A 24,422-nucleotide genomic window follows, 5' to 3' on the forward strand; every position below is an offset into this window, starting at 1 on the left:
CACTAACTTGCTTTCAACATTGCTTCTTATTTTTAAGGTAGTTTTACCATGATAAATAGATCCTTACTATTTTGAAGCGTATTTTTCTTTCTTTCATATGTTAACATCAAATAATTTTCATCTGTATAAGAAACCTGGGAAACAAATTGTAATGAAAAGCCACCTCAAAACCAGTAGCACATCTGTTCCAACTCATCCTAGAGGAAAAGCTGTCAGTGATGTTCCTGCTTTCCTGCTGCCTTCATTTCAGATAAAGCGTTAAGACAGAGATTGTACTGAAAATGATACAGTGTGTACTTGAGAGGAAAAAAAGTGTTTAGCTAGAAATGGAGCATGAATGACAATTATTTCTAGTGATCAAGAAGAGATGTTCCTTGAGACCCTCAAAGCACCCATAGGGGACTGAAGTGAGTATTAAACATTAAAGAAAAAAAATAAAACCACAGTACGTAGTTTGCTTAGTTAAATAGTAATACCATATATTCAAAGTATGTGGGTGGGTTAAAAATAAAGGCCAACATATAATTTTTGAAACTTGAATTCAAGGGAAATTCATATGCTGCATATCACACCCAAGCTTTCCACCCTGGGAAAAGTCGACTAAGGTTTTTGGGGTCCATGGCCTGTTGTAGGAGTAAATTCACTTGTCCACCCACACTGAGCACAGTTCCTTCCTCCACTCCTTTGAGTTTCTCTTGTAGTCTCATCAAGACACGTTCAGCTACTTTGTTGAAACTCTGGTCCATTTCACTAATGAGAAAAACACAAAGGCATTAATGAGGTGGAACAGTTCAAAGGGCCTTGGGAATAGGAAAATATGAACAACTGACAGTAAGTCCTTCCTAAAAGACTGCCCACCTTAGATTTCGTTTGCACTCCTGGTCATCCGCAGTCAGAGTAGAGTGGAGCTCAGTTTCATCTTCCAATCTCTGCTGTAAATACAAAGCTTTCAAAGGGTTCATGGTCCAGTCAAAGAGGGGATCATACAGGAGGACCTAGAAGAGAAAACATATGTGTTAGAAGAATAATTTGCACTTTGCAGTGGAACCAATATTATAAAAATAACAGAGGTCACTAATACGGTAGTTGACTGGGGAAAGGGGAAAACTTATTGCACAGGCTTCTTGTTTCCTTATGGAAGAAACCATAGTAGCATGATGCTCTTGGTTTCTTATCCCATTAATTCATTCTTCTGCCATGGTTGGGGGCAGTGACATACCTTGACTCATGTTTCCTTACAAGGTGAAACTATTAAAAGGAAATAAGTACTAGTCACTTCCTTTCCTTCTCTCTCCCTGTCCTGGGTAAAGGCATTTACTTTGCAGCACTAATTCTCCCTCAGGTGGGATAGGTTAGCCTACGGGCGTTGGATAGAACTAGCGAGCCTATTTGGACCTCACTCTTAAGCCATGTTCTCCAAACTTTTTATCAGTAATAACCTGGCATTTTGATCTCTAACCTATTGTTATTCCTTTTTACCTCAATTAGTTCCAACTCTGAGTGGAGAAAAGAAGGTGTAATTTATTGAAAGCTCCTCAAAACCCTGGTCCTGTGGTTGATATCTTAAGATACACATGGAGTAGAATTTGAATACTAAAATGACTGGCATGGCCACAGCAAGTGGCTTTAGGTCATAATTTTAGTAAGTGAAGTCATGAGGGATTTCTAACTTTGGCAATTCAGAACAGCTAACTGCCTCTGGTGTATATAAGCACATTAAAAGAAAACAGGCCTTAGCAAGTGCTTACCATACAGGTCTTAATAATAAGTAAAGAGTCAATTCCAGGGATGAGTGATGTTGCAGGACTATCCAGCACTATAAAGTTAGGACATTTTTTTACTAATGTCTTTACTCTGCTTCTCAACAGATCTTCAGGTTAGGACTATAAAATGCCTTCAGCATTAAAGGTTTAATGTACCGAATCAGCAATAGCAAAATCTGGTATCTATTTATGCTGTGTTAAGTATCCTCCAGGCCCATTAAAAACTATGGAGGGAATGACTATGAATATAAGTGGTTTGTCCATAAGGTCAGGGTCCATATGTGACTTCAAGCTGAGCACTGGCTTGGGTTTAGATTTCAGAGATCCAAACCAGTTTCACCTCAAAAGGGAGTTTTATTAATCAATGAATGAAAAGGAATGAAGGCTTCAATTATAAAAAGATTATATGGTCTTTTTGGGTTGAAGTAGAGAAACACCACAAATTATTTCAAACCCAAGAGCTCACATTAGGAATCATATTTGCAATTTCTGGAATCAAAAAGGAAGTAATTCGAAAAATATAATTTAGTCACTATCAGAATGGAAGTGAATGACTGAAAACAATACAGGAATATAGACTGATAAGCTAGAGCAGGGTTTCTCACTCTCCGCACTGTGGACATGTCGGGGCTGGACCCTTCAAAGCTGTGAGGGCTGCCCTGTGCACAGGACGTTTGGCAGCCTCCCTGGCCGAAACAAGCTAAACGTCAAGCGTATCCTATTCACCCCCTGCCCCATTATGACAACCAAAAATGTCTTTAGACTTTGCCAACTATCCTCTAAGAGGTAGAACTGCTCTTGGCTAAGAACCATTGAGTTAAAGGGAGAGATTTTCTTAGTAGAACTGATTAAAATTTTGGAGGATAGAATGGTCTGTTATGAAGAAAAAGCCATCGTGAAGGCCAGATGAGACAAAGGTGCTGAGAGGGAAAGGGAAACGCACCTCAGTCAAAGCGCTCTTAAAGAGGGATTTGGTGAGCAAGATGTTTTCACTGATATTCTATCAGAAACAGTGACTGTGGCCCAGTGAAACCTAAGAGGGGAAAAGCAATGAATACAAGAGAGGGGCCTGGAATGGCATCCGCAGGACTGGGACCCCTGCTGCCACTGAGAAGCACCACTCTAAAGCTGAAGATGCACAGCCTTCAATTGGCAAATTTTCTGAAAGAATGGAACAGCAACATCAGACGATTTTAGAACATTTGAACAGATTCACAGAGAGAAGATTGGGTACATCAGTGCAAAGTACACAAATCAAGAGAGGGTGACCTTTTAAATGACACGGGTATTGCAGGTGGAGATGCAAGTCACTTCTCAGGCTCAAAACCCTCCAGCAGTTTCCATCTCACTCAGCAAAATCTAAAGTCCTTACACTGCTGCAGGAACCCCTCGGTGACCTGGCCACTGTTACTTCTCTCACTTGATATCCTGTCACTATCTAAAGAGTGAGGCTCAGGAGCAGTCTGACATTTGACTACGAACTCTTCTGAGGCCTTGAAGAAACAACCCTCTAGCAGCAAGTGCTCACTCAGCAGCACACGGTTCCTAAATGAAGCCCAAATCTACCCAGGCATGAAAGACTCTTCTGCCTGATAGTGAGCAGAGGAAAACACTGGGGAACATGTTAAACTTCTTTGGATCTTAAATAAATGTGAAATGTTTGGACTTTTTGTCTTAAACACAAAAAGGCAAGATGTTTTAGATTTTAATTTCTCTATCATGGAGGCATCTGGGTTTTCTTTTCTCTTATGGCAGAAGCAATGGCAAACTATAATACATGACATGTAGGAACACAATTTGAAATGGAAAAAAAGAAAAGGGAGCACATTTTCATTCAGCCTTGGGAACAGCAAAGCCTTGTTATTTAAATTGTCAACATGCTATTGGGATGAATTTCAACACCCTCTTTGTAGTAAAAATCTATACTGCCACCAGCACTCCAAAGATCTATAAAGAGGCCTATGGTTCATAAGGGTGGACACAGGACCACCAGAACAGACTGTTAATTTCACTCTACATAGGATACAGTCCCATCCTTGTTATCTGATCAGAGGCTTAATGGTTAATGCCAGTGAATCAAAAGACATTGATTCTTAACCCTGGCTGCACAGTGGGAGAGCTTTTAAAAAACATAAATGTTCCTGCCTAAATCCTAGAAGTTTGCTTTGCATGTGGTCAGCATCAATATTGTTTAAAGACAGTACAGGTGATACTCAAGTTCAGCCAGGTCCAACACCACCAGACTGAAGGTACAAAAAGATAAAGAATCCAAGTGAGGCATGCCTATACTCCACCTCCCGTGTTTCCTTGTAGAAAAAGACTCCTCACCTATTGCTGCACATACCCTTTCCCAGGGTAGGGAAAGACTGCTTAGGACACAATTCCTGCTGGGTACAGCCAAGGTCATAAGCATGGGAAATGTGCTTGCTTCTTTCCCATTCTGCCCTGTTTGACAGGAGGCCGTGAGCCTAATGGAGGGTATGTATGCTCTGCAGGCCCACACCACCTCTGGGTGGCTAAGACCTCAGAGAGGCCCTGAGGGAGCCCCTGCTACAAGCAAGTCTGGCTCTCAATCCTCAACCACGCCCCTCCACTAACAATGCTGACTTTGACCTCCATGTGTCTAACTAAACCTGCCATGTGAACTTGGCAAGGGAAAAGGAGGTAACTTGATTTCTCTTAATCCTACAATGGAATCCATTCTGCAGACAATAAATACCAAAAGAGTTATCTAAGATGCAAGAGTGCTGATTTATGTATTAAAGACTGGAGATTATTTATTATGTTTTAACATTGTAAGAAACTTGGTGGAAGTGGAGGCGTTCTAACCACTACTTACTGATGTGTGCAGCCCCCACTCCACCTGCTGCCTAGCACCAACCCACCACTTTAAAATGAAGCACTAATCCTCAAACGAGTGACTTACTAACAAGATACAGTTTATCAAGTAGAGAAATAAAGACTTCCTTGTAATATACTTTACCTCTACAATGGTTAACAGGGTTTCCTGAGAGTTTCTCATAACCTCCATGGTTTTCTCACAGCATCTACAAACACATAAATACAAACTTGGTTACACACAAATGTTTTCAACATATCTCTATCTACCAATCTATGTACCTATCTGTCTATCTTCATGTGAAGTATACTGAGACTTTTCTTGTTGATAATTTCCAAATCAGTATCTAAAAGGGCATAGTACTTGGCAGAGTGGGCTTTCAGTACAAGTTTCTAAAATGAATACAAACAGATATCTAATGGAAGGACTGGAGAACCCAGAAATAAACCCACACTTATATGGTCACTTTATACAGCAAAGCCTTGTTATTTGAATTGTAAACATGCTATTGGGATGAATTTCAATACCCTCTTTGTAGCAAAAATCTATACTGTCATCAGCACTCCAAAGATCTATAAAGAGGCCTATGGTTCATAAGGGTGGACACAGGACCACTAGAACAAACTGTTAATTTCATTCCACACAGGATACAGCCCCACCCTTGTTATCTGATCAGAGGCTTAATGGTTAATGCCAGTGAATCAAAAGACAGTGATTCACAAAAATATACAATGGACAAATGACAGACTCTTCAATAAATGGTGTTGGGGAAACTAGAAAGATACAAGCAAAAAAAATAAAACCGGACAACACTCTTACACTATACACAAAAATAAGCTCAAAATGGACTAAAGACTTAAATGTAAAATCTAAAACCCATAAAACTCCTAAAATAAAACATAGGCAGTAAATTCTTTGATATGGATCTTTGCAATACAATTTTTTGTGGATATGTATCTCCAGGCAACATCAACAAAAGCATTTTCAAACTAAAAGGCTTTGGCATAGTGAAGAAAAGCATTAACAAAACGAAAAGACAACATACTAATGATATATCTAATAAGAGGTTAATATAGAAAAACCTCAACATCAGGAAACAAACTATCCAATAAAAATAGACAGAGGATCTGAATAAACATTTCTCCAAAGAAGAAATACAGGATGCGGCAAAAGTAGGTTTACAGTCATTGGTATAGAAAAATAATACATTAATTAAAAAATAATATTACAAGAATAAAATGTGTTGATAGTTGTCAGGATACTGACAACTGTAAACCTAGTTTTACCCCACTGGAAAATAATAATTAATAAATAATAATACAAGAATAAACTCTGTGTTTCCTATACTCATAACTATATACTTACTTTTGTCCCACCTGTACAGTTGGCAAACAAACATATAAAAAGATGTTAAACATCACTAGTCATAAGAAAAAGATGAATCAAACCCACAACTGACATATCATCTCACACCTGTCAGAATGGCTATTCTCAAAAAGTCAACAAACAAGTGTTGGTGAAAATATCAAGGATAGGGAATCCTCACACACTGTAGGTGGGACTGTAAATTGGTGCCGCCAATGTGGAAAACATTACGGATGTGCCTCAAAAAATTAAAAATAGCCCTGGCCGATGTGGCTCAGTTAGTTGGAGCATCGTTCAGTAACCAAAATGTCATGGGTTAGGTCTCCAGTCAGGCTGTGTACGGGAGGCAACCAACCAATGCTTCTCTCTCACATTCATATTTCTCTCTCTAAAATCAATGAAAATATGTCCTTGGGTGAGGATTAAAAAAAATAAATAATAGAGGGTGCTTTCCGAGCAGATGCATCTTCTCTTCTTTGTCTCTCTCTCTCTCTCTCTCTCACCTTTCCCAACTGTGTCCCCAACCTGTCCTGGCTCTTTCTGAAGCTTCTCCTGCCTCTCCAATGTGCCTTAACCCTTCCACACCTAGTATTGGCCTATTGGTGGCAGGCAGGGCACCTGGCAACAATGTTCTGGTAGATGATGGCGAGCGCATGAAACCGGTGAAAGGATAGACCATGAAAAGGGAGAGTGGGAGTCAGGATAGGAGGCTGGGATAGCCCATCTGTGCTGGAGAGACCTAATGAAAAGGGCAAGTGGGAGGTGTGCACGCAGCTGAGCTCAGGTAGACAAGTACAGTTGCTTCCAAAGCCTAAGAGCAGAACCCCAGTCACTGCAGCTTTTCACTATAGAACTGTGCCCAGGGCCAACCGAGATCAAGAACAGAGCCATTAGCAGAAAGTTCTAAATTGCCCCTGTAGACAGTGAGATACTGGCTTTAAAATCATTAGGTTTCAAAGAATGAACAGAATTCATTCAACTTCTACTTAAGCACTTGCACAGCAGCTTGCACACCATGGTCAATGACTGAGCCTCACAGTCAGCCAGCCTGAAGGTCAATGTCATGCGCGAATGGGCGAACCGCAATTAAGGTTCAATTACAACAGGAAGGCCCACATAATCCACACAAGGGACATTCCTCTAATACCCTGCTCAAGAGATCGAGGAGACTGCACCATTGGGGTCCCACAGGACACCTGCTATATAAGGCCACCTCACGAAGAAAGAGTCATAGCATATCTATCTAATACATAAAAACAAACACAAAGAAGGCAGCCAAAGTGGGGAGATAAAAAAATAGGCCTCAAATGAAAGAACAGGAGAAATCTCCAGAAAATGAGCTAAATGAAACGGAGGCAAGCGATTTATCACTTTATAAATTTCAAAGTAACAGTTATAAGGATGCTAAAGCAATTTAGTGAGAGCTACATCACTATGAAAAGAATATAGACACCATAAAAAAGAACTGGTAGGAAATGAAGAATACCATACCTGACATCAAGAATATACTGGAAGGAATCAAAAGTAGAATGGATGAAGCAAAGGATCAAATCAGCAATTTGAAAGACAAAGTAGACAAAAACACCCAATCAGAGCAGCAAAAAGAAAAAAGAATTAAAAAGAATAAAAATAGTTTAGAGGACTTCCAGCCAAGATGGAGGCTTAGACTGACACGCTCGGTCTCCCTCTACAACTAGAAAGGAATACAACTACCTCAAAACGAAATTTAACTAGAAATTCCAGAAAATAAAACTACATGGAAGCCCAATGTATGAAGTTATAAACCAGCGGCGCTAGTCGGGCAGGTAAGAAGAGCGAAAGTGGGTGGTGCTGTTTGTGGTAGCACCAGGGACAGCGGCAGGGAGAGCAGTCCTGGCTGCAGTCGAGCCACAGCAGCTCCGGAACCCAACGCTGGGAAAAGCAGCCACCACATTGCCTCGGACGGTGAGGCCCAGAGGGTAGGAGGACGGTTCCGGGTCTCCCAGCGGAGAATAACAGCAGGAATCCATCTTGGACCCCTGCCCCCACACAAAGTACCACAGCGCCGCGAAATAGGTTGCGGATGGCGACTGGTCGCTGGGTAGTGATGAGTACACAGGCTCTGTCCCCTATAGCTGGCCCAAGAAAGCAAAACACAAATCTGTCAAAATGAGGCAGACAACTATAGAAATCCCGGTGGCGCAGCTTACCAGGCAACAGATGAAGAATCTGCAGATGAACAAATAAGAAACCTGTCAGAGGCTCAGTTCAGAGCCATCGTTATAAGGTGGCTTACAGAATTAACAAAAGATTTGGAAAAAGACGAGAAAGGATTGAAAACCACTCATACTGAAAAGAACAAAAACACACAATGAGAGAAATGGTGAGGAAATAAAATCCAGAGATCAAATCAACAAACCGAAACATAGAGAAAGAACAAATAGTCAACCAGTGCGGAGAGAGGAAACAGGAAGCAAGGAAAGTGGATCAGAAGAGGATCAGAAACCTCTGTGACAGCTATAAGAGATCGAACATAAGAATTATAGGATTGCCAGAGGGCGAAGAAGAACTAGAAATTGAAAAACTAAGTGAAAATATAATAAAGCAGAACTTCCTAAACTTGGGGAAGGAAATAGACTTACAGGTCCAGGAAGCACAGAGAGTTCCAGAAAAACTGGACCCTGAGAGAACCACTCCAAGACACATTATAATCAAATTGTCAAAAGTTAAAGATAAAGAGAGAATCTTAAAAGCAGCAAGAGAGAAGAAAAGAATCATGTACAAAGGGGTCCCAATTAAGACTATCAGCTGACTTCTCAAGGGAGGCCCTGCAGGCAAGAAGGGATTGGCAAGAAATATTCAAAGTAATGAAAATCCAAAACCTACAACCACGAATACTCTACCCAGCAAAATTGTTATTCAGAATAGAAGGGCAGAGAAAGTGCTTCCAGGACAAAATAAAACTGAAAGAGTTCATTAGATCCAAACCACTATTATATGAGATGTTAAAGGGACTGGTTTAGAGAAAGGAGGATCAAAACTATGAACACTAAAATGAAAACTGCAACACAAGAACCAACAACAGAAACTAGGGAATTGAAACAAAGGCAAACTGAATAGGCAACGAGAGTGGAAAAAAAACTATAGGTATGGGGAGCATATTGGGGGGAGGTCAGAAGGGAGGGGTAAGGGGGTAAGGGAGGGAAATGGTATAGGAATTAAGAAGCATAGTAGGAAGGAGTGGAGTAGACAGGAAGAGGTTGCGAAGAACTATATGCACAACCAATGTACATGGACTAAAAGGTGGGGACAACTGGAGGGAGGGAGGCCACCGGGTGGAGGGGAGCAGAGAGAAGGGAAATAAGGACAACTGTAACAGTATAATCAATAAAACATATTAAAAAAATAAATAAAGTTAGAATTAATTTAGTAAAAAAAAATAAAAAGAATAAAAATAGTTTAAGAGAACTTTGGGAAATCATGAAGTGTAGTGATGTCAGCATTCTAGGAACACCAGAAAGAAAAGACAGAGAGCATGAATCAAGAATCTATCTGAAGAAATGACCAAATACTTTCCTAACCTGGTGAAGGAAAATGACACAAGTCCAGAAAGCACAGTCCCAAAGAAGATGAACCCAAAAAGGCCCGCATCAAGACATATCATAATAAAAAAACCAAAATTTAAGACAAAGAGAGACTCTTGAAAAAAGCAAGAAAAAGGCAATTAATTACTTACAAGGGAACTCCCACAAGACTGTCAGCTGATTCCTCACCAGCAGCATTCAGGAAAGAAGGGATTAGCATGAAATACTCAAAGTGATGAGAAGCAAGGATCTACAACCAAGATTACTTTACTCAGCATGGCTAGCATTTAAATTGGAGGAAAAATAAAGATTTCCCAGACAAGAAAAATTTAAAGGAGTTTGTTACTACCAAGCCAATATTACAAGAAATGTTAAAGGGTCTGGAAGAATAAGGAGGAGGGGAAGAAAACAAAACAACAGAGGAACAAAATTTAAAAAATAAAATGGCAATAAATACATACCTATCAATAAGCACTTTAAATGTAAACACCTTAAATGCTCCAATCAAAACACATAGGGTAGTTGAACGGATGAGAAAACAAGACCCATACTTATACTGTCTACAAGAGACTCACCTAAGAAAAAAAGATACAGACTAAAAGTAACAAGATGGAAAAAGATATTCCAAGCAGATAATAATAAAACACAAAAACAAGAAACAACCGGGGTAGCAATACTTACATTGAACAAAATAAGAGTTTAAAACAAAGGATGTAGTAAGAGACAAAGATAAAATGAGCAATCCATCAAGAGGTTATAAATCAAATAAACATTTATGCACCCAACATAGAAGTACCTAAATGTGTAAAGCAAATCTTGATGGAGATAAAGAGAGAGACTGACAGAAACATAGTCTTAGTTGGGGATTTTAATACCTTACTGACATCAATGGATAGATCTTCCAGGCAGAAAAACCAACATGGAAAAGGTGGCCTTAAATGACACTCTAGATCAAATGGATTCAATTAATATTTTCAGAGCATTTCGCCCCAAAGCAGCAGAATGTACATTCTTTTCAAGAACACATGGAACATTTTCTAGGACAATACATTAGGAAATAAAACAAGTCTCATTAATTCAAGGCATATCAAGCATCTACTCTGACCAATGAAACTAAAAATCAACCACAAGAAAAAAATGAAAAACACATAAAGTCATGGAAGCTAAATAACATATTATTAAACAATGAATGGGTTAACAATGAGATCAAGGAAGATATCACAAGATACCTTGAAACAAATGAGAATGAGAACACAACAACACAAAATCTATGTATGAGACACAGCGAAAGCAGTCTTAGGAGGTTAATTTATAGCACTAGAGGCCTAACTCAGGAAACAAGAAAAATCTCGAACAGTCTAACTTTACTGGAAAAAGGGACTTCCGGGCAAGATGGAGGAGTAGGTAAACAGGCCTTGCCTCTGTGCACAACTATTGCAAAAAATACAGCCACATTACAAAACAAATATCACCCAGAACTGTCAGAAAATCGAGCTGTGTGGAAGTCTGGCAACCAAGGATTTAAAGAAGCCACATTCATCCAGATGGGTGTAAGGGGCAGAGATGTGGAAAGGTGCAGAGATGCCTGGAGATGGGAACAGGCAGGCCCACACCCACGTGTGGTCGATAAAAAATGGGAGGGATACCTTGGGAACAATCCAACTCAGGGTCCCAGCACCAGGAAGATAAGTCCCCATAAGTTCTGGCTGTAAAAACAAGTAAAGGTTGTGGCAGTGGAAGAAACTGTTCTCTTAAAGGGTCCACAATGGACTTAGGACACACACACACACACACCCTCTCGGATTCAGCACCAGGGCAACAGTTGGAAGGACACCAGTGGCATATGAGGAGAAAGTGAAGTGTGAGTTGGGAGAGAGCTTCCTCCTGGGCAAAACTCCGGGGGCCAGGCAGCAGCACTGTCTCCTTGGAGAGCCCTCCCCAACACAGAGCAACAGAGCAGTGACAGGTGTTTCCCCACCCTGGCTATTAGCTAAGGCTCTGTCCCAAACAACTTAACAGGTGCGCTAAGACAGGGAGTCAAAGTGGCTCTGCCTAATACACAGTAACAAACACAGGGAGGCTGCCAAAATGAGGAGACAAAGAAATACGGTCCAAATGAAAGAAGAGAACGAAACTCCAGAAAATCAACTCAATGAAACGGAGATAAGCAACCTATCAGATGCACAGTTCAAAACACTGGTTATCAGGATTGCTCCAGGAACTCACTGGGTACCTCAACGCTGTAAAAAAGACCCAGGCAGAAATGAAGATTGCATTAAGCAAAATAAAGAAGAATCTATAGAGAACCAACAGTGGAAAGAGAAAGTTGAGCATCAAATCAAAGGTTTGGAACACAAGGAAGGAAAAATCATTCACTCAGAACAGCAGGAGAAAAACAAAAAAAAGAATTCAAAAAACGAGGAGAGCCCTGGCTAGGTAGCTCAGTTGGTTGAAGCACCATTCCTATGCACCAACGTTTCAGGTTTGATCCCCGGTCGGGGCACATACAAGAAATAACCAATAAATGCATAAATAAATGGAACAACAAATTGATGTTCTCTCTCTCTCTCTCTCAAATCAATTAAAAAAATAAATTAAAAAAAAATGAGAGAAGCTTAGGAACCTCTGTGACATCTTTAAACATATCAACATCCGAATTATATGGGTGCCAGAAGGAGAACAGGAAGAGCAAGAAATTGAAAACTTATTTGAAAAAATAATGAAAGAAAACTTCCCAGATTTGGCAAAGGAAATAGACATACAAGTTGAGGAAGCACAGAGAGTCCCAAACAAGATGGACCCAAACAGGACCACACAAAGACACATTATAATTAAAAGGTCAAAGTTTAAAGATAAAGAATCTTAAAAGCAGACAATTACCTACAAAGGAGTTCTCATAAGACAGTCAGCTCATTTCTCAAAAGAAACTTTGCAGGGAAGAAGGGACTGGTAAGAAGTATTCAAAGTAATGAAAAGTAAAGACCTAAAACCAGGATTACTCTATCCAGCAAAGCTATCATTTAGAATGGAAGGGCAGATAAAGTGCTTCCCAGACAAGGTAAAGCTAAAGGAGTTCATCACATTATATGAAATGCTAAAGGGAATTATATAAGAAAAAGATCAAAATGATGAACATTAAAATGGGAATAAATTCACAACCATCAATAATTGAATCTAAATAACAACTAAGCAAATAAGCAGAACAGGAATAGAATCATAGATAGGGAGATCATTTGGAGGGTTATCAGTTGGGAGAGGAGAGGAGGAAAATGGGTATTAAGAAGCACAAACTGGTAGGTACAAAATAGACAGAGGGATGTTAAGGGCAGTATAGGTACTAGAAGATCCAAAAAACTTATATGCATGACCCATGGACATGAACTAAGGATGAGGACTGCTGGAGGGAAGAGGGTACTGGGTGGAGGGGGGCAAAAGAGGAGGAGAAATTGGGACAACTGTAATAACATAATCAATAAAATATATTTTTAAAAAAAGGAAATGGAAAGAAAACAAAGCTCAAAGTGAGAAGTAAGGAATTAATGAAGATTAGTGCACAAAGAGACAAAATACAGTACAAAAAAGGCAATACAAAAGATTAATGAAACCAAGAGCTGGTTCTTTGAAAAGATAAACAAGATTGACAAATCTTTAAGCAGCTCATCAAAAAAAGAGAGAGAATTCAAATAAATAAAATCAAGATCAAAAAGGAAAAGTAACAATTGACACCAAAGAAATACTAAGAATTGTAAAAAAATATTACAAACAACTAACTATATGCCACCAAACTAGACAATATGGAAGAAATGGATAAATTCCTAGAAACATACGATTCTCTAAAACTGCATCATGAAGAATCAGATAACGTGAATACACAGATTAGAACTAGTGAAATTGATGCAGTAATCTAAAAACTCCCAACAAATAAATGTCCTGGACCAGATGGCTTCACAGGTGAATTTTACAAAACATCCCAAGAAAAACTAACACCTATCTTTCCCAAGCTATTCTAAAAATTTCAAGAGCAGGGAAAACTCCGGAGCTCATTTTACAATAGTAGCATTATTCCAGTTCTAAAACCAGATAAAGACACTACAAAGAAAGAAAATTATAGGTCAATACCCCTGATGAACACAGATGCGAAAATCCTCAGCAAAGTCTTAATAAATTGGGTCCAAAAATACATTCAAAAGATCCTATATCATGATTAAGAGAAATTTATTCTGGGGATGCAAAGTTGGTACAACATTTGCAAATCACTAAACATGATACACCACATAAACAAAAATGAAGGATAAAAACCACATGATCCTATCAATAGATGCAGAAAAAGCATTTGATAAAATCCAGCATGCATTTATGATAAAAACTGTCAGCAAAGTAGGAACAAAGGGAACATACGTCAACGTAATAAAAGCCACATATGACAAACCCATAGCCAACAACATACTCAAACAGGCAAAAGTAAAAGCATTTCCCTTAATATCAAGAACAAGCTAGGGGTGTCCACTTTCACCACTCTTGTTCAACACAGTACCAGAAGTCTTAGCAATAGCAATCAGACAAAGAAAAAGAAAAAAGAAAGCCATCCAAATTGGAAAGGCAGAAGTAAAACTGTCATTATTTGCACATGACATGATATTGTACTAGATCTAATAAATGAATTTGACAAAGCAGTAGGATATAAAATTAATATTCAGAAATTGGTGGCATTTGTCCTGACTGATTTGGCATAGTCAGTGGGGTTTCATCCTGTAAAGTGATGGGTTGCCAGTCCCATTCCTGGTTAGGGCACATCCTTGGTTGAGGGTTCAATCCCTGCTTGGGGTGTGTATGAGAAGCAATCGATCAATGTTTCTTTCTCACATTGATGTTTCTCTCACTTTTTGTCGTACCCTTCCCCTTTCTTGAAAAATTAATTAATTAAAAAAAAAGAAAACGGTGGCATTTGTATGCACCAAAAAAAGAGCTATCAGAAAGAGAAACTAAGAAAACAATCCCATTTCCTATTGCAATAAAAAATTAAGTTACCTTGAAATAGATTGAACCAAGGAAGTACAAGTAACATCATTAAAATGTCCATACTACACAAAGCAATCTATAGATTCAACACAATTTCTATTAAAATACCAATGGCTTACTTCACAGACCTAGAACAAATATTCCAAAAATTCATATAGAACCAAAAAAGACCCTGGGTGGCCTCAGTAATCTTGAGAAAGAAGAACAAAGTTGGAGGTATCACAATACCTGATATCAAACTATACTACAAGGCCACTGTAATTAAAACAGTCTTGTGCTGGCATAAAAACAGACATATAGCTCAATGGAACAAAACAGAAAACCCAGAAATCAACCCATGCCTATACAGTCAATTAATATCTGGTAAAGGAGGTAAGAGCAAGTAAAGACAGCCTCTTCAATAAATGGTGTTAGGAAAATTGAACAGGTACATGCAAAAAAGAAAAAAAAAAGGAAACTAGATCACCAACTTACATTATACAGAAGAATAAACTCAAAATGGATAAAAGAGTTAAGTGTAAGTCACAAAACCATTAAAATCCTCGAAGAAAAGATAGGCAGTAAAATCCCAGACATCTCTTGTAGCAATATTTTTGCTGAATGTCTCATAGGGTAAGAAAAAAAGAGAAAAACACACAAATGGGACTACATCACACTACAAACCTCCTGCACAAGAGAAACCATCAACAAGATGAATAGGGAACCCACTGAATGGGAGAACATATTTGCCAATGATACATCTGATAAGGGGTTAATTTCCAAAATATATAAAGAACTTATACAACTCAACAACAGGAAGACGAACAATCCAATTAAAATACGGGCTAAAGACTTGGACAGACACTTCTCCAAAGAGGACACAGATGGCCAACAAACATATGAAAAAAATGTTCAATGTCCCTAATTATCAGATAGATGCAAATTAAAACTACAATGAGGTATCGATCCTCTCAAAGCTGCTAGAATGGGTACTATCAGTAAACTAACAAACAAGTGCTGGCGAGGATGTGGACAAAAGGGAACCCTAGTGCTCTGTTGGTGGGAATGCAGAGTGGTACAGGCACTGTGGAAAGCAAAATGGAGATTCCTCAAAAAATTAAATGGAATCGCCTTTGACCCAGCAATCCTACTTCTGGAAATATATCCTAGGAATCACAAAATACCAAGGCGAAGGGATATGTATTCTACTATGTTCATAGCAGCGTTATTTATGTAAGGTACAAAGAAACTGGTGACTCTCAAACCAGAGTAGGAATAACTAGTAGCAAACAACAAACTAATTTAACAGTGAACTAGGAGGTCTCCAAGTCAGAGTCAATAGTATTAGCATATCCACAAGTCAGGAAGTCTTATTTCCACAGCTCAGCACAAATGACTCTGAAATCAAAGGGGGAAGATACTCATCACCAAACACCGGGAAATGGGAAAATGTAGCTAGACAGCTCAGCAAACAATTTAGAAAATTACTATCCTCAGTTAATGTAGTTAATCGTGTTAGATTATAACTCCTGAGTATCCAAGCATGGAGAAACAGAGGAGGAAGGGGGGGGGGAGGGGGTATGGCTACTAGCATTACTATAAAACCAGCCTGCTTGGTCTATTTGTATGTGCATATTTTTGCTGTGCACCCAGCTCTGCAGACCTGCGAATAAACAAAGCCTTGGCTACTGCTGAAGTCCTGTGTCCTGGTGTTTTTATTGTGAGAGTTTCTCACATTTACAATAGCCATGACCTAGAAGCAGCCCAAGCGCTCATCAGTATGGGAGTGAATTAAAAAGCTGTGGTAAATTTGTCGAATGGAATCCTATGCAGCTATAAAAAAAGGAAATCTTGCCTTTTGTGACAACATAGATGAACCTGGAGAATATTATGCTAAGTGAAATAAAACAGTCAGAGAAAAACAAATACCATATGATTTCACTTATATGTGAAATCTAATGAACAAAGTAAACTGACAAAATAGAAACAGGCATGGATACGTGGAACAGACTTGACAGCTGTCAGAGGGGAAGAAGCAGGGGAACCGGATGAAAGAAGGTGAAAGGATTAGTCAAAGAATGTATATGCATAACCCATTGACAGACAACACAGTGTGGTGAAGGCCCAAGGAAACAGTGGGTGGGGTTGGGTAGAGGTGGGCAAAGGGGGAGGACAATGGACACCTGTAATAGTGTCACCAATAAAAAGTAAAAAAATTTTTAAAAATTCTGAAATGGAACTACCATACAACTCAGCAATTTTACTTCTGGACACTTATCTAAACAAAATGAAAACAGTAATTCAAAAAACTATATGCACCCCTATTTTCACTGCAGCATTATTTACAATAGCCAAGATATGGAAGCAACAGAGGTGTCCATCAATAGATGAGTGAATAAAGATGCGCGCACACACACACACACACACGTATACACAATGGAATATTAATCAGCAAGAAAAAGGAATAAAATCTTACCATTTGCCAACAATGAAAAAATACAACTGAATCACGCTCTCATACCATATATAAAAAAACTCAAAATGGATTAAAAGACTTAAAGGTAGACCAAAACCCACAAAATTTCTAGAAGAAAACAGGCACTAAACTCTTTGACATCAGTCCTAGAAATATTTTTTTCAGATGTGTCTCCCCAAGCAACAGCCATAAAAGCTGTTACACAGACCTGGAGGGCATTATACTAGTGAAGTAAGTCAGAGAAGGAAAGACAAATACCCTGCGATTCCACTTATATGTGGAATCTAAAAAAACAAAAACAACAAATAAAAAACAGTCATAGCTACAAAGAAGAGACTGACGGTTGCCCAAGGGGATGTATGAAAAGGTGAAATGAATTAAGAGGGACAAACTTTCAGGCACAAGAAAAGTAAATCACAGGGATGTAATAAACAGCACAAGGCATGTAGGCAACAATGTCGTAATACTTTCGTATGGTGACCTACGGCTACTAGAATATCATGGTGATCACATATATAGTAAGGTAAATAAATGCTGAATCCTTATGTTGCACACCTGAAACTAATAAAATATGGTATGTCAACTATACTTTAATAAAATATGGTAACTATTAGGTTACTTTGACTAAAATCTGCCCCATTAAAAGTTTAGTACTAGACCTATGCTACAGGAACTGCCAGTTTCTCTTAGCAGGCACTGGAGCTGCATCATAAGCTCCTTTGGGCCAGTTTACATGCCCAACAATGAGTGCCTCCAAGTGCCCAACAGGAGTTCCGAGCAGTAAAACAGAAGAGTTAGCTAGGACAGAAGAGATTAGGAAGGACAGTACATATGATATACTCTCGCATTAAGTGAGGTCCCAGATGATCTGAAAGAAGGGGAACTATTATGATTTTCACCCAGGGTCTTTTCCTTAGTACTGACATAGCACGGAGATGTAATTCTAGCAATGAATTCTATAATCTATAGAAATCAATTATCCAAATAATTGTGATACCAAAATCATCTGCCCTACCATACCTTACATCACTTACCTTCTGAAGACACCTTCAACACCAGTAATGCCCATCCCATCCACAATATCTCTGGTGAGTCTAAAGGGAACGGTTTCAGGTGTAGGAAGGATTTTACCCTGTTCAAAAGCAACCCCTAAATGAAAAACACAGTGAGGTTATGAGGTTCTACAGCTAATTCACTTTCCTCCCAACTGGCACATAAACTTCGTAGAGGCACCAAATAATATGTAACCTATACCCCCTCAGTACTACAGCACACACTAGTTTATTCTCTGACTTCCTCATTTCCACCACTGCTTAGGAGGTCCACCTCAAATTAAAAACACATTAATTACTTCTTGACATAATTAGAGAAACTCTGATTAAAGGGTAATATTTAAAAATGAAGTAGTGATAGGTAGAACTTAAAATGCAGAGGATATATATATCAATTTATATTTATTAAGTCCTTGATCTCTTAATAATGGTATTCAATTTTATTCTCTTAGTAAACCACTTATGTGGATTACATTGTAGAATTTATAATTTCCTAAAACTGCACCTTCTTAGAAATCAAAACCGCTTCTTCTGTAAACTTAATTAAACAGTCTTCAAACTCATTGAGATTTCTAGCCTATTAGCCTTCCTTCCCTATTCAGCTCAGAGTATAGATTGCAAGGTTGGTCACTCCCACTATACCTCAAATCTCCTTGCCCTACCACACCTGCCATCTCAAAGTTAAACTTTAAACTCCAGGGATGTTCAGGACTGCTGGAAGAAATCATATATATGATGACACTACTGGCTCCACTACAAATTTAGGATTATCATCTCAGGAGAGGGCCCTTAACTACTTAGCATGTCTTTTTACTTATCCTTTTCTATGATTCTTGGTCTCACTTCCATGGTACTGGTTATAGAATTTTATTGTTCTTTTAAGTCTAATTACTATCCTTACAATTCTTAGCAAGATAGCATGCTTTATATTTCTCAGAAATAATGGGAAGCTAACATAACTTCCCTCACATTCTTTCCTCTCTAGCTTTAGACTTTCCTGTTAGTGCTCCTTCCTCCTCTCAGTGGAAAAGCTGATGACATGCCTCCAACGTAAAGCCAGCTCTACCCCCTCAGGTACTTTTCCCTTGCTATTTTAATTATCTTTGTATCCTTTCTATCAACCAATATCTAACATGTTCATGCCTCTCTCATATTACAAAAGCAAACAAAAAAACCCTCAAAACCAATGAAAAAAAAGACCAAACATGTCTGTCTCATTTCTATACCAAATTTCTCTCCACCCTTCCCTTCTCTTCCCTTCCAAACTTCTTGCAGAACAATTCCGCATTCTCAGTCTATGCATCTTTAACTTCCATTCAGTCCTTGCCTTTTCACAACCTCACGTCATCCATTCTATCCAAAGGTTACTTGCTAGGCCTCTAACGTTGATTAATTGTTAAATGCAAAGACCTGCTTTCTGCATTCATCTTATTTGATCTTTCTGCAGCACATACTGTTGAGTACTTCTTCATAAAAATTTTTCCTCCCTTCATTTCCAAGATAATCCCACCTCCTAGTTTCCATGACTTGTTGGTTATTCCTCAGTTGTTGTTCTGACTCAGGCTTTACATGCTGGTGTTCCTTATGACTCCATCCTTAGTTTTATTTATCAAGGCTTATTATGAGATCAGAACGTCCTTCAGCCAATGCCTTCAACTGAAATCTATCTGCTGAAAGTTCTACCTGCCATCATGTTCAACTTCTTCTTTCTCCCATACATTAAACTGCCTACTCCACCCGGAAATCCCATCAGTACCTCAAAACAATGAGCAAAGCTAACCTCATTGCTTCCTTATTCTTTACAAAACCTGCTGTGTTCCTGACTAGAAACTTCAGTTATCCTGGAGCCCCCTCTCTCCCACTGTTTCCACATCTAATATCACTGGTGCAGGTTACCACAAAAATGTCCTCCAAATCCAATGCCCTGGTCTTTAAAAATGTATTCCACATTTTTGTCCTCTAAACTATTATAGTACCCACTAACTTGTCTCCTGCCACCAATATCGCTCCCAATTATCTTTCCAATAATCAAATGCAATCATGTCCTGCTTAAATATATCTTCATTTACTTCCCATTGTTTAACAGGTTGAAGTTGAAACTTCTTAACCTGGCTTTTTACAGCCTAGAAATAATCTGTCTCTCAAGCTACTCAATTACATGCAAGCTTTATTCCGGGCACATTGAATGTCTCCTCACTCCTATAGCCTGCTACCTCCTCATTATTCCTCCTTTCCCATCTGCTCTATCTTCTGTCTGGATTATCCTTCCTTTCTTTGTCTAAGACCTGGCTTAAATGCCACATCATCTAATAAGTCTAACTCATTATCCCAGGTAGTTAGCTACTCACTCCAGCATCACTGTGTTTATGCTCTGAGTCTCTATCTCCCTCATACTTGTAATATCCTGGTAGAAAAACAACATTTCATGATGACTAAATAGTTATTAAACAAAATTAAAAATACATATCTTTTATTACTTACCTAAATCTATATGTACAAGTTCTGCTGATTGCTCATTTATCAAGATATTCTGTACATGTCTATCACCAAGTCCAAGTATGTAACCAACTGGAAAAAAAAAACCTTGAAATCACTGCTAGCGTCTATTTTTAATAAAATATTTAGCCATTATTTCAACTATTATCATTGACTCGATATAATTTTTAAGTAGCTTAGGATTTTTAGGCTATTTTGGCCATTTTGAATTTAAGTCTTATCTCACCAGCTATTTTTTTTATACTGCATTTCACAAATCCTAGATGATTTGCTAAAAAGATTTCCCTTTACTAATAATAAAGTAAATATTTAAAGTATTCGTACTTCAAAATTGGTTGGTTCAAGTAGAGACCATTATTTCCTTCGGCCAAAGCAGTGCACTGTATGCATTCAATTGTTTATTCAGTAATGTATGAACAAATTCCTCATTCTTCAGTGAAACTTTCTTCAGCTTGATAATATTAACACAAATTAATCATTAATTTTATAAGGTGTATATCAGAAAAAAAGTGCTTTATATTTTTAAGGCAGATTATGACATGCCTTAAAATCCCTTTAACCTGAGGAAAGACACTAAGTGGTGGTACAGAAAAGACACCAAGTAGGAGGTCAGGAGTGCCTGGCTAGCTCTGTCATTAACTGGTCTTACTTTCTTGTTTATAAACTAAATTAGCTGAATCAATCAGATTAATGATTTTCAATGTAGAAAAGAAGAGAATTTCATAATTACCTATACTTTTTCAAAACATACATGCCCTGCCATCCTGGGGTATGGTACCTATGTGATGGAGGAAGTGGTCTTTAGTTAAAAATCAGCAGACTAAAAAAATCTCTGAGGTTCCTGTTAGTTCTCATACGCTAATATTTTGTTAACCGCTCTAGCTAGCTATTCTAATCACTTAAAAATTTTTTAAAAAAGTAAAAATATATGTTGTGTACTAAGTATTTAAATATATATCATTATTATTATTTCAAAAACAAAATTCTATTAAAAAGAATCAGCCCTGATCAGTGTGGCTCAGTTGGTTAGGCATCATTCCTCAGAGATAGAGGTCACCAGTTCAATTCCTGGTCAGGGCACATGCCTGGGTTGCAGGTTTCGTGCCTGGACAAGGTGTGTGCGAGAGGCAACTGATCAGTATCTCTCTCTCATATTAATGTTTCTCTCCCTCTCTTTCTCCCTCCCTTCCTCTATCTCTAAAAATAAATAAATAATTTAAAAATAGCAACCACTGGGTGATAATATTATATTATAGAGGTTCTGGGCAAAAGTAATAAAAGGAAATACCTTACATGTAGTTATCATAGGTTTTATTATTCCCACTCCCCCCTAAATCTCAGAAAACAATATAGTATTATCATGGATTTTATTATTTTCCTAAAAAAATTTCAGTAAATAATATATTGAACTCAGAAAGAGAAAATAAGCCATGTTTACAACTAAACAAAGAAGAATAATCAGTCTTATTTGCCTACATTGGGGCAGGAGAATTCTCTCCAGCAAAAGCTAAAAGAGCTACAATTAGAAGCTAAGAATCAGGATGAATAAGACACTCAATAATCTAATAATCTAATGATGAAGACAGTTTGGTTGACAACCACCATCAACACCATCATCCCCTGCAACTAAGAATGTAGGAAATGCTGAATCTACTAAAATGTATAAGATTACCAATAGAAGAAGTAGCCACACTGCGAGTATAGGCTAATCGTTTCTCAAACCAAACAGCTGGATCCAAGAACTTTTCCATGCAGAAGTAACGAAAAACTGGTTGAAAATTCTGACAAATATCCATGAAGGTTTCATATTTCTCTTCATAAGACTTCTTTTGCACTTCCTTTAAACAGATCAAACATAAAATATTTCCTCAATATTGTGTTCTTCTAATTTAAGTCTATTAAGAGTATCTATATAGAAAATAGTATAATACACAGAGGCAATAAAGAGATAAACAAGGTATCTCTACTAGCAGTCTGGTCATAAAAGCAATTAATAACAATTCTAATCCCTTTAGGGATTTCATGTAAATATTAGTGGAAGGAGGCACACCAATAGTGACTGTTTTTGATTCAAGTAAATTCTAACTAGCATGATCCTGTAATCCAAGTAGAAGTCAACACAAGAAAATGACAAAGGTAGCTCCAGATAATCTTAGGTGGCATGACAGCACTTGCTGTGGGATAGGAAACGGAGATAGAAGGAAGAAAGAATCACTAACGGATGGCAAAGCATCTCAAATCTGTCCTCTAACATCTTCTCACTCTACAGTGTAATATTTGCCTGAAGCAAAGCTTGAAGACTTCAGTGGGCTCAACTCTCACGTATGTGTTGATGACTTCCAAATCTCTATCTTTGGCCAGGTCATCTTTATTAAGCTCCAGCTTAATGTGCTTCTCCAACTGCCCTCTCAACACCTTCACTTGGATCAATTACATCCAGATCCAAACTAATCTACCTTCTCAACTTTGGTAAAGCTCAGCCACTTTTCTTTATTTTTTTGACACAGTTAATAGTTTCTCCATTCACCTCATCACTCCAACCAGAAAACTGGGTGCCACTGATTCCTCTTTTTCACTAATGCCACTTATAATCAGCAACCAAATCCTATCAGTTCTGCCTACTTAATATTTCTCATAGGTACCCCCTATTCTCCATTCCTACAGTTATGAGTCTTAGTTCTGATCCCCTGCCTCATGATGCTTGTCAGCTTTTTCAAAAATATAACCCACAGTGCTGTCAGTTATCTTTTTAAAATGAAAGTCTGATATTAATATTCTTAAGGGTTCTCTATTGCATACAGGATAAGGTAAAATTTTCCTAGTATATCATAAAGCAATCCTCAATTTTTTTTGACTAATGACCACTGCTCCAAACTCTTATCTGCTCCTCTTCAAGGACTAAGTCTATGCTGTAATAGCATGTTCATGCCTCCTTCTGTTTGTTTGTTGTATTCTCCTTCTTTTTGGAAAACAAATACATGTATGAAACTTGGCTCAAACACCATCTCCCCTATGACGCCTTTCTTGATAATCTAATTCTCTCCACTCCCCCGTCCCAGGTAGCACTAACCACTTCCTTCTCTGTACCCCGCACAATAAAAGGAAAAGTAAATAAATATTAGATTTGGAAAGATAAGGTTCAAATTCTTGTTCCACCATTTATTAGCTAACAGATCTTGGACAAGTGAAATTCTCTGAATTTCTTCTCACCTTTCAATGGGCTAAGTACAATAACGAGTCATAACAGCTCTGAAATTTCACATCTGTGAAATCTCACCTGGTATAGAGGAGGAATTCAATAAATGTTGATGACTGAGTGACTGTCAGACCAAATGGCCTGTGTAATGTGGTAAATATCTTAGAAGCTCTCTATATTAGTTTCATTTAGAAATTATTTCATAATGCCTTTAAAAAAGTTTTAATGTTTTATTTGTTTTGTTAAGAATTAGCATGCCCCAAACTGGAAGCAAATTAGCATACATTAAAAAATGTTAAATTTCTCATCAAACAAGGGTTGACATTACAGTTTAAAAATGTTCCTTTTTCACTCACCCTTCCATTCTGGTGAGCTTACTTTCTTTTACTTAGTGTCATTAACAATTGCCTGCTGAAATTAGAACTTCTTGTATTCTATAATATTTGATAACTATCAGCTTTAATTAGCTATTAAACAATCTTGCAGTAACTCACACTTTTGAGTGTCACTTACCATCATTTTCTTCTGGCATTGAAAGGCACTGAGATCCTTTGGCCTGTATCTTTTATGAGCACCATTCTCATTGTTAACAAGAAATTCACCAATAGGGACAGTTCCCGTGCACCATTCAAGAACACCACTTCGCTGAGAAAGGGGAACCACCTGAAGTTATA

At 38.1% G+C, this 24,422-nt stretch overlaps 1 protein-coding gene across 1 annotated transcript in view; it reads right to left on the reverse strand.

The window, feature by feature from the left end:
* Window positions 1-453: 453 nt before the first annotated feature.
* LOC150019847 (serine-protein kinase ATM-like) overlaps window positions 454-24,422 on the reverse strand; it is a 174,450-nt gene continuing 150,481 nt past the window's right edge. Inside the window, exons 57-63 of the mRNA XM_090266710.1 lie at window positions 24,262-24,411; window positions 22,225-22,390; window positions 20,538-20,624; window positions 18,039-18,153; window positions 4,747-4,810; window positions 859-995; window positions 454-750 (exon numbers count right to left, since the gene is read on the reverse strand). Coding sequence (XP_090122836.1) covers window positions 567-750; window positions 859-995; window positions 4,747-4,810; window positions 18,039-18,153; window positions 20,538-20,624; window positions 22,225-22,390; window positions 24,262-24,411 — 903 coding nt within the window. The 3' untranslated portion in view covers window positions 454-566. The remainder of the gene's footprint in view (window positions 751-858; window positions 996-4,746; window positions 4,811-18,038; window positions 18,154-20,537; window positions 20,625-22,224; window positions 22,391-24,261; window positions 24,412-24,422) is intronic.

This window comes from Furipterus horrens, unplaced genomic scaffold (genome assembly GCF_987537825.1).
Source record: "Furipterus horrens unplaced genomic scaffold, mFurHor1.1.pri manual_scaffold_2, whole genome shotgun sequence".
Classification (NCBI taxonomy): domain Eukaryota; kingdom Metazoa; phylum Chordata; class Mammalia; order Chiroptera; family Furipteridae; genus Furipterus; species Furipterus horrens.